Here is a 12072-nt window from a genome sequence, read left to right on the forward strand (position 1 = left end):
AGGGGATTGGAGCTCCCTTCCAGTAGCAGCTGGAGAACGAGTGAAGGTTGTAGCCTTCTGTAGGTCGGAGCCTACGTACTAGTAAACATATCAGCTAGTACAAGAACTAGGGGGTTGTAGCTCCCTTCCAGTAGAAGCTGGAGAACGAGAGAAGGTTGTAGCCTTCTACAGGTGGGTGCCTGCGTACTAGTATGAGTCTGCACTAGTACAAGATTGTAAACAGATTTTCTTATTATTAAAAGAAGACAGAGACGACAGCAGCAGGTGGTTTTCACCCACATTGGGTTTCCACCTTAAATCTTGGTGTTCATGTGTGTTGCTTATGTGTGATGGTTTATTCTGTTATTACTGCACATGGTTACTGTTTAATGTTTAATAAAGTACTGATGCACTGATTAAAGATCAACATATGATGAATTAACTGAATCATAAATTCACTGGATATACGCTAGTTGGCTTAAGAATAGTGTCGTGCACACGTGAGTTCCCTTCACTGAAGTAGCGTATATAAATCTGATTATGGAAATGAAAAAAGTTATTGATTTGTAAACGCTGATTCACCTCCCCCCCCTCTCAGTATTATTTCCAATAGAATTTGGGTAAATCCTAATCATGAATCATTGCCTTAGTAGCTTCCACAATGGACATGTTCTTGCTTTCGGCAACCCCATTCTCCTTGTTAGAGTCTTATAGTCACAGTGATCAAAATTACTCTTTTCACTATTGGTTATAGTCTTAGGTCAAATTATAATATTTTCAAATTAAATTTGACATCTCTCTTGGTTGGCAAAGGGTCTTGAGTCAATGTCTAAATGTATAATGTATATGCTACTCTCATCACAAGCCTAAGGTCATGGTCATCATCAAAAGTATCATCAGAAAATCTCATGGGTCTTTTGAGGTCATTTTCTGCACACAAGGTTTTACTTCAAAATCAGTTTCTGAAGTAATGGACATGAATTTTACAAAAGTGAAAGAGGTTTTTTCAATCACAGACCAAAGAACAAAAACCTCCTTCAGTTTATGCACAGGTGTTATGATTTGGGAGATATGCAGCGAGATTTGAGGCTTATGTTCAAAAAATCAAATTTTGAATTTGTTTTACTGTTTTAGTCATTGTTTTTTGGCGCACTTTTCTAACAGCTGGAAAGGAATTTTGAGAAACCCAAGGAGATTTTTGTCAAGCATGAGCCAAATATCAAAAACCTCTTTTAGTTTCTTCACAGGTGTCATGGATTGGAATATTTGACTGGATCTTTACAACCTAGTTTTACAGATTTAAACATTTAATGATTTCCTGTTTTAGTCATGATTTTGCGGCACATATTCCGAGGAGATGGAGATGAATCTGCAAAAACTGAGAGAGGTTTCTCTCAAACACAAGCTAATCTACAAAAACCTCCTTCAGTTTTGTAATAGATGTCATGATTCAAGAGATACGAGTTAATATTTGACCCCTATTTTCAGAAATTCGGTCCCTATTCCTAGCAGGGAGTGCCAAATTTAATGCAACTGTTTCTATCTTTAGGGAGATGGTTGAGCTCGACTCCCTTAGTCCAGGGATGAGATAATTGTATATATTTCATGAATTTCAGAGTGCAAAAGGTTGGATACTTGAAGCTCTGACATTTTGGAACTGGTGTACTTGATTTTTTGGCAGAATTAATATACTGTTGCAGCTATTTTTCTGGGATTCATGTGTTGTGGTCAGTGACATTGTTTTCTTCAGTTATTCTTATGCATTTGATTGTTAGATGTTTCTAGCAGCTATCCATATTTATGCTCATGTTAATCTCTTAAGTTTTAAACAGAATTCAGTGCCAGAAATGCTCTGTTTTGTTTGAGATTATCATTTAAGTGTTTTTATCTTCCAAACAAGTGAATTCATGCATGTATGCTCACTTAGTTCCTTCTATCTAATTTCCTCATCACCATACTACTACGACAGATCCATTTGTGTCTTTGATTACATCTATCTTGCCTCATTTAAATGACTGCAACTGATCTTTTGATCTATTTGGCATGGTTCCTAAACCTATTGCTTCATATCCAACAAAACCTAAATCAAAACTCTACTAAGTTAATAACTATCATAAAACCCTCATATTCTCTAGTCACTTCCATTAGCTATGAGGTTGATTTAAAGAGAGCCCACTCTAATTTGGCAGGGCTAGCTGCCAAGTCCAAAGTTGGTCTATGGTTACCTCTTTGGTTTCCTTTCTCAGCCTTGGGAAAACTAAGGAGTGCTAGCACTCCTGAGGGTTGTAAGGAACTATCAACTCCCTCTTAATCCCTGCTTCCTTGTAGAAGCCAATGAGGTCCTTGGAAGTATCTTCTCCTCCATTATCTGACCTCAGAACCTTGATCTTCTTCCCTATCAAGTTCTCTACCTGAGGTTTAAGTTCTTGGAACTTGTTGAAGACCTCATCCTAGGTCTTCATGAAGTTATCCATGTTTTCCAAGAGAAATCATCAATAAATGTTACATAGTACCAAAAACCACCCAATGATGATATTGTCATCGATCGACATACATATAAATGTATTAAATCCAAGATCCCCCTTAGACCTACTAACACTGCTTGGAAAAAATCTCTTGACATTCTTGCCAAGTGCACAACCCTTGCAAACTCCTTCATGCTCTACTTAGAACTTTAAAAGACCAGTAACCATATTCTTCAATGTTGGCAAAGCTTTGTAATGAATGTGAACAAGTCTTCAATGCCATAACTCACATAGATTGGTGTACTCGTGTACTAATGCTTGAGTTGATTGTCCCAGGAGTCTATACAAGCCTCCTTCTTGAACACGAATCACCTTTGAAGAGTCCATGCTTGGGCCCTTTTTCCATACAAGGACTTGTCCATCAACAAATGCAACTCTTTACCCTTTCTAGAGATCAAGTTCCTTATCAAACTTGGTACATACAACACATCATTAAATGAATATGTCTTCTCACTCCAACTGAAAAGATGTTGACCCAATACCTTTGACTACATACTTGGTATTGTCACCAAGTTCCACTTTCTGTGTTGACTTCCTTTCTTCCAATTCAATGACACGGTCACAATTACCTATCATATGTCTGGAGACACCACAGTCCACTAACCAAATGTCATTGTGATATGTAATAGTGCCTATAAGAGCAAAAAAGAAAAGACAAGTTGTACTTTCATTAGTCTTGATAGACATAGCCATCTGGTCAAAGATCTTAATCACCCAGTCAAATTGCAAACTAGGTGTCTTCAAGAGGTGCTCTTACTATCCTTTCTTCACCAAGGTTGTAAAGCCATGTTGATTATCTAGTGCTAATTTAGACAAGCACATTTTTTCCACTGATGATTACTTCCAATGATATGCAGTCTTACTTTACCATATTTCAAAACATCAATAAGCAATTACACTCATAAAATTCAACAGTAGATGCAACGGAAACAGTAAAGATCACAGTTCAAATACATTGCACAATAGACACCAAAATTTTCACGTAGGAAACCTAAACTCGAAAGAAAACCCGACATTCTAACACAAGAAAAACTAACAAATTGGAACAAGTTGTGGGATGACTTCATTCAGAGGAGATCTAAGAGAAATCATTGTTTGGAGGATAGTTGAAGAGTGGGGATGATGAGAATATTGTTGTTGCCAGTCGAGCAATGAGGAGCAAAGGCTCAGGTAGTGTTGGAAAATGTAACTAGGTTCGGTCTTCATAATTGTACTTGAATTCAAAATATAATATACTTGTCAAAAGAAAAGCAAAAAGAATTTTTATTATTATTGAATTGACTTGTTAAAGCATGGGTTTCATGCTTGGGTCAATTGTTATATGTCAAGCCTCCATTGTAGGCTTTAGGATTATTTATGTGGGTCAAAAGTCAATTGTTTATTGGTCAAAAGACTCCTCCATCAAGTCTGCTTCAAAAACGGCCTCAAATAGATCATCATCAAGTCGTCTTCATTTAAATAGAACTCAAGTCGGCCTCAACATATGAAGATACAACCCTTCAAAAGTCATGTCGGCTCATTTACGATGGACAAACCACTATATATACCAAACTGAGATTTTCGCATTTCACCAACTCAGTGGCTCGCATTTCAAAAGATAAATTCGGTGATCTCAGTGAGATAATTTCAAATAAGTTCAGAGAAATATGTTTTGGTATCAACAACAAAAGTTCGGATTTGTGAAAGGGAGTCTTGATGCTATTACAGTCAAGAAGTTCAGATCTCAGAGAGTTTGTTTCGATGCTACAACAAAAATATCAAGTTCGGATAAGTAAAGAGTTTCGGTGCCTTTACAGGGAGCTCGGATAGGGTATAAAGATGATCTTTATGCTCCCACAGTTCGTGTTGAGGTCTTGGTGCAACAATGTGACAGAATTCGGTGCTAACATAGTGATAAGGATCTCGGTATGCAAACACAGTGAAAGAAGGATGACTTGATGGAGGGAGCCTAACCTAGTTTGTAAGGGTCATGGTCGTCTCATCTTGAATCCACTGAAAGAAGAATTTTGACTGGGTTTTCCCCTAGAGTGGGGTTTTGCCCTGGCAGCGTGCCTACATCTTGTGTACTCTTTTATTTGTTGCTTGGCATTAGTCTTGATGATAAGAAAAGATAAATTGAAAGAACTAATAATAATAAACCATCCCAAGATAATGTCATTAATAAGGGAAAACATTTAACTACCAAATCCTTGGATTTTCCAACAAGTAGAAGGGGTGTGGAGTCAACCTCACAACCCAAGAAGAAGAAAAATTTAACTAAGTTCAAGTGTTTTCCCTGTCATAAGACAAGACACAATGCTTAATAGTGTCCAACTAAGAATAAGGGGCGAAAGGGCATGCAGTGAACTATAGTTGCATCAACAGAAGCTCAAGAGGAATCTGCCAGGAGGTATGAAAAAGAGTTCACAATTGTTTCCTACATTACCTCAGGCACATTGCCAATGGGTGTGTGGCTGCTACATGTTGATCAGAGTAGAGAAATAAGGGTTTTGCTTGCCTAGGTGCTAGGGTTAGGAGAAGAACTCACAAGACAGCTACTTTAGCAGAATATTAATGTAAAAAACACAAATGTTACATGGAAAAAAAAAAAAATGGGATTAGAGCCTACCTCTTTGGCTCTCCAATGTTGGCGGTAGCATTCAATCTCCCTTGCAAGCTCCCACAATCTCCCACATGCTCCTCAAGGCTCAAACCCTCTCAATCTCTCTCACACTCATAAAAAGATGTTAAGTGGGAGGAGAGGAGACCTTTTATTCTTTTTGGCCCCTCCCATTTCCTTCCAAAAAAAAAAATCCTTTCTTGGTTGCACACAAGCATCAAAGTGCGGGAACAATTTTTTTTTAAGGGAACAATCAAAGAGCAATCACTCCTGCATCACTCCCCAAGCGTTAAAATCACTCAGAAGCAATTGGGGAGTGATTCGGGAGCAGCACTCCCCAATCGCTCCCAGAGAAACCAGGAAGCGGAATTTTTTTTACAGTAGAGTACTCCCAAAAGTCGTTCCTAGTGTGCTTTTGTTCAAAGCATGCTTCAGGAACGGTTACAAGGCGGGGGCACTCCACCTCAGCCCTAAGCATGTGATTGCTAAAATGGTTAGAGTACCCTGTTGATAGATGACCAACCTTTCTTCAAGAAGAATGCTAGATGGGTGAGAGCACCAACCAGAGCAATAGGTGGAGAACTCTGGCATAATGCTATTTGAAGACCATCATAGGGCTGTTGGCTGGCTGGCTGTCAAATGAGGAGAAAAATTTTCTCCTGTGCATTACCCACGTTCGGTGGGTAACAGGCCTCATTGAGCTTGATTCTTGCTTTCCCCCTCCAACACTCTGCCAAACAACTTCACAATCTGTCACTAAAAGATCTCAATGTTCAGACATTCCTCTGAACTCAGTCTACAGCAAATACCAGTGTTAGAATGCATATTTTGGGGATAAACCGTCCCTCCAAGAATGGACATATGCTGCAGCCAATGCAATCTTCCAAGTCCCACTCAACAGGACACTGTGCCACTTCTTCAGATCCAAGAACCACAAATATGAACCCTTTCACAATTCCCCATAAGGCACTTCATCTGGCACCAGCAAGGTTCCCAATTTTCCACACATCTTTATATGTGTCCTTATCATGCAGCATTTTTCTGACATAATCCAGAGTGACATGCAGCAGGATAATGAATACTACTCTGAAATATTACTAAAATGCAATAGTTGACAAAACCACATGATGACTTCTACAATGAAAGATATGTATCGCAATTAACAGATCAACCTCTTCAAGATACATCAATAAAATGTAATCAGTTTAATTTCTAGCAGGGTAAATTCTGAGGCAATGCTATGATTTTTTCCAAGATGAAAAGGACATTTATCTGCAGCTTCTCAAAACAAATAATTCCAGGATTGTTAGCTCAGATGACTTAACCCTTATACAAGAATGGGAATGATATGTGGAGCAGTGATTTAGTATGGGCGTGATTTAGAACAAGATGCTTACAGCTTTAAGAAATTCTCTTTCACGGGCATGTTTTGAATCACGAACTGTAGTTGCATAGGTTGACCTGTATAAAAAGAATCAGATTAACAAATATTAACTCGTGCATTGTCAACTTACTACAGAAATGTATTTTGATTTATAAAAGCTATTTGTTGTATCCTTCTAGAAACGATATTTTCAACTATATAAAGAAATTTCAGACAACCTACAAACCTTATTACACTAACTAAATAAAAATCAACGGGTGAAAACCAATTGCTCCATAACGTGATTATTAACACCCACTTAATGGAAATGTATTCAGCTAGGATAAAATTACTGCAGTATTTCACATGGGAAACCGGAGGACACTCAATCTAGACAACCAATATAAGGAAATAAATACAATATAGAGCATGCCAACATTAAAAACTGTGTTAACAGAGGGTATGGTCTCAAAAAGGAGGATGCAATGAACATCACCTCTAAAATTTCATCAGAAATAATATCAAGATTACTCCAGTCTTCATAACGACAAACTGGAATAGTAAATGCATGCTCAATTCATGTCTGAAACTGCTAAACATTTAGTTAATGATTTGCTGTAAAATGTTGTTCCTAAAAATAAAATGCTTACTCTGTTATCAGAAGGTCAGGGCACAGGCGATCTATTTGAGCTGCTCCTAGATGTCTATCAGGAGTCATATTGTAATCCCCAGTATAAACAACACTGTTGTCACCAACTTTGATGTAGAACATAGCAGCACCAAGGACCTGCTTGCAAAACATCATGAGATCAACATAAACACAGAATTTGCAAAAACTAATGGAAAAATGTAACTCATATCAAAAATTCTCAAAACAAACATATATTTTCCAATGAGTATAACCTCATTCACAATTTATTTTCAAGATCAACCATGAATGTTGTATAAAGAACGCATGATATCCAGTTCCCCATAAGGGATTCAGTTTGTTGATGCAATGTAAGATGATACTATTAATGTGCACAGTACGAGGCCAAATGAGCCACATACAAGATATGGATCAATGTATTAAAAACTGGAACAGGCCAAGGGATCGACTGAACCAGAACCAGAAGTTGTTCTGAACTGGCCTGCAAACCTGTTTCTGAACAAGTTTACTAAAGAGTACATAAAATATGAAATTATATATATATATATATATGAATGATATCCTGTTTCCCATATGGGATCGGTTTGTTGATGCAATGTAAGATGATACTATCAATGTACACAGTACGAGGCCAAATGAGCCACATACAAGATATGGATCAATGTATTAAAAACTGGAACAGGCCGAGGGCTCAACTTGAATCAGAACCAGAAGTTGTTCTGGACTGCCCTGCAAACCTGTTTCTGATTGAGTTTACTAAAGAGTACATAAAATATGAAATTATATATATATGTCAACATAGATCCGAACCATTAGACACAAAGTATGTAATGTTTTCTCATGGGTATATCATGGAAGGGTGATATGAAAATGGCACCAAGTGAAATGCATCCCAAAATCATACATCACTCTTGTTGGAAAATGTAACTAGGTTCGGTCTTCATTAAATGTATTTGAGTCATTTTGTAATGTACTTGTCAAAAGAATAAAGAAAAGAATTATTATTATTATTATTATGACTTATTAAAGCATGGGTTTCATGCTTGGGTCATCATGTTTTAGGTCAAAGTCCCCATTGAGGACTTCTAGGATTTATTCTGAGTCAATAGAGTCATTGTACTTTTAAAGAGACCCTTCTTGGGCTTTTGAATCATGTAAAAAGGTTAAGTATTGAGTCAAATATGAATTACATTGCCTCCACACCAAGTCGGCCTTAACATGGTCAAGTCGGCCTCAAAGAACGCTATTCAACCTTACCAAAGGGCTATAAATAAAGCCATTCAAATTCCATTTGAAGCACTCTCTCTCACAAGCAAGTTCAATCTCTCTTGAAGTCGGAAGAAGTGCGAAATAGAAGGAGGAGAAGGAAGTGCGAGTTTGGTCTAGGAGAAGGAGAAAGGGAAAATCGAACCTTTGGTGCAACTATCTCTCTCTCGTGCCCTAGTTTGGAAGATCGAAGTTCTCTTATTGATGTCGTAGCCAGTTGTCGTATGATGCCGTAACCAGTTGCCGTGTTGATGTCGTAGCCAGTTGTCATGTGATGTTGTCACCTCAAGAAGCTGTATTGGGCCAAGATCGAAGGTTCTAAGTAAAGATCGAAGTCTCTAAGGCAAGGTCGAAGTTGTTGGGCCGCAGAAAGCGTTGCCAGTTGTTGGAAAATCGAAGTAGTTATATTAGGGTTTGGTTCTCCTTTCTTGATAATTACTTATGAGTGTGTTGGCTTCTTTTATTTCTTTATTATCTTATCTTTCATCAAGCAATTACCATATTATATGTGTATGAAGATCACAAAACAAGAGACACAAGATGTAGGCACTATGCCAGGGCAAAACCCCCATCGAGCGGAAAACCCAGTGAAGAAAATTCTTCCTTTCAATAGTATTCTTTGAGACTCTTCACCCTAGACAAAGACCAGACCTTCCCTCCACACCAAGTTAGCCTCCCAGATCTTTGACCTCTTTCCAGCAACTTCGACTAGGCAGCAGCTTTCGGCATCAGTGAAACTTGGAAGACTTCGATCTCCCAATCTAGGGCATGAAACAAAGAGAAAGAGGCACCAAAAGTTTGATTTTCTTCTTCTCCTTAGACTTCCCCAAACTCGCACTTCCCAGCTACTCTTGAGATATCGAACTAGCTTGAGTTATGATGCTCCAAATGACTTCGACTAGCTTGTATTTATAGGCTCCATGTGAGGTTGAATAAGCGTCCTTAGGCCGACTTGATCTCTTCTAGGCCAACATGGTGTGGAGGATACATAAATCATATTTGACTCCATAGTAAACCTTTTTACATGATTCAAAAGCCCAAGAAGGGTCTCTTTGAATGTACAATGACTCTATAAACTCAATATTAATCCTAGGAGTCCACAATAGGGACTTTGACTAATATAATGATGAGCCAAGCATGAAACCCATGCTTTAATAAGTCATTGTTACAACAATTAAAAAAAAAAAACTTTATTCTTTTGACAAGTTCATTTCATGATGACTTAAATACATCAAATGAAGACCGAACCTAATTACAATTTCCAACACTCCCTCTTAACTAGGGAGGTATTCATCATATACAAATACAATAGAATATCTCAAATGATATGAACAATGAAGAACTTTAGGCACCGCAATGCCATGGACTAGATCCTCGACCTGGGCAATCTATCCATTGGTCTCTCAACAATTTAGGCACCGCAATGCCACGGACTAGATTCCTAACCAGGGAAATCTATCCAAGTGAGAATAAAGTGGACTCGAGCTTTCAACTCCTCTAGGTACCATCAGGCTTATTTGCTAACCACCAACCCAGGGACCTAGGTGTATCCATGGTCAGAGCTCTATGACCCACGCCACCCTCCCTACTTTGGGACCTAGACATCAACACAAAGTGCCAGCCAGATGTTCTCCCAAGCAATGCTTCACTTGCAAAGCCTCAATAAATCTCTTCCATTTCCTTATCATCAATACAATCAGCAATGTCTACCAAACCCAACAGGTTTCTCAGATACTCAAACTTCTTATTCAGAAGAGCCTTTATTAGTATGTCTGCTACCTGTTCATCTATCAAGACATACTCCAACTTCACGATCCCATCCTACACCAGGTTCCTTATAAAGTGGAACTTATTATTGATATGCTTCGTTCTCGAATGAAACACGGGATCTTTAGACATCTTGATACAACTTTGATTGTCACAAGTAATCACAGTAGGACCTAGAGACTTCTTGAACAAATCTGTCAGAAGCTTCCTTAACCAAAAAGCCTCCTTTCCTACTTCACATGCAGCCACATATTCTCTCTCGGCACGACTTAACGTAATGGAATCCTGCTTCCTACTCATCCATGAGATCATAGCAGCTCCCAAACTAAAACATCCTCCAGTAGGGCTCCTTCCATCGGTCTCACTGCCACCCCAATCAGAGTCTATGAAGCCAATTAACTTGACTTCCTTACTATCATACTTTAGCAGTGATATATAGTGCCACGAAGATACCTCAGTATATGTTTAGCAGCTATGCAGTGATCATGACAAGGCTCCAACTGAAACTGACTAAGAATATTTACTGCAGAACATATATTTAGCCTAGTATTTACCAGATACATTAGAGAACCCACCAATTGTTGATAGCAGTGAAACAGGAATCGCCGACTTTGGCGATTAATCGCGAGTCATACTCGGCTCGGCGGCTAAACGATCCAATTGGAAACTCTGTGAGTCAACTCGCGTTGACCGAGTTTGACTCGTGGTCAACGCGAGTTTGACTCGCGAGTCTGGCGATTTAGCCGATTCTGCGTTTTTTTGGCGAGTCCCGCCAGTTTTTTTTATCGGGTTTTGGGTTTCGGATTATGGCGGTAAGGCGTTTATAACTATCTCAGTTACGTGATAGCGCTGTTTCATTGTTTCTGACTTTCTCACTATCGATTGGCGCTGAGTCCGCAGAGCTGCATTCGACGCCGCAGAGCCGGATTGCTGAGTACCTGCGTGAGCCGCCTTCAGCCTTGAGGACCGAGGTAACCTGCGTGAAGTTTGAATGGTTACGTATTCCGCAGAGCCGGATTGCTGAGTACCTGCGTGAGCCGCCTTCAGCCTTGAGGACCGAGGTAACCTGCGTGAAGTTTATTGACAGTGACTTGACATATTAAGTTTTAAGTTTTAACTTTTAACATATATATTATAAAGCTGCATCCGAAAGAAAATTTACCTTGGTTCCAAGACGATTGCTGGCCAGCTACCATTAGACGGGTGCATTGAATTTATCATCACACCGCAATTGCATTAGCACCATCGTCCCACTGCCATCGAATTCGAAATGACTTGCGCATATCCTAAAGTAAGGCACTGGATTATCAAGCCACAACTCGACAAATTGGCATCATATCTAACCGTTCTTGTCCAACAAGTGAATGCACCTTACACCTGGATACATGACCATATGGTCTGCTTATGTGGAAGACGTGCCTATGTCGAAAAAGTTTGGTCCAAGCAATACTCTTGACATTGTATGAATAAGCAAAGCTATCCAATTTGTGAAAAAAAATCACATTCCAATCATGCACCAAATCTCTGACCTTTTTTGCCACGATGTCTTTTCATCATTGAACCAGTTATAACAAAATAACCAAACATTCACCATATATTAATTGCACTACTGATAATAAAAAGCAGGGTTTTGCTGACCTCAGTAAGTTTTGCCTTCAATTCACCAAGTTCTTTGGGCGCCTGTTGATATGTGAATGTAAAAAAATGAGCGTATGTTACATAAGAAGGCCACCTTTACGATAAAGTCAATCTTGACCATATTGAACAGCATGTTATTTCTTATAAGGAGAAACCACAATGTTTAGACAACTAAGCAAACACCCACATCTGTACATACTGATAGAAGCGTGACTAACTAGAAACAAGATTGTATAAAGTTTAAACATAACACTCACCGCTTCAAACAAGCCAGTATTCTGTTTTC

The 12072-nt window shown here is 38.8% G+C and overlaps 1 protein-coding gene across 5 annotated transcripts in view; it reads right to left on the reverse strand.

Moving 5' to 3' along the window:
* LOC149179844 (cleavage and polyadenylation specificity factor subunit 3-II-like) overlaps window positions 1–12072 on the reverse strand; it is a 392395-nt gene that overhangs the window by 292734 nt on the left and 87589 nt on the right. For all 5 annotated transcript variants that reach the window (XM_089415819.1, XM_089415818.1, XM_089415817.1 and 2 more), the window contains exons 7-8: window positions 7117–7253; window positions 6501–6564 (exon numbers count right to left, since the gene is read on the reverse strand). In XM_089415819.1, the coding sequence (XP_089271945.1) occupies window positions 6501–6564; window positions 7117–7253 (201 nt within the window). The remainder of the gene's footprint in view (window positions 1–6500; window positions 6565–7116; window positions 7254–12072) is intronic.

The sequence above is a fragment of the Pinus tabuliformis genome, chromosome 3_2 (assembly GCF_031772625.1).
Source record: "Pinus tabuliformis cultivar Carrire ecotype Pingquan chromosome 3_2, CPIR1, whole genome shotgun sequence".
NCBI classification, from domain to species: domain Eukaryota; kingdom Viridiplantae; phylum Streptophyta; class Pinopsida; order Pinales; family Pinaceae; genus Pinus; species Pinus tabuliformis.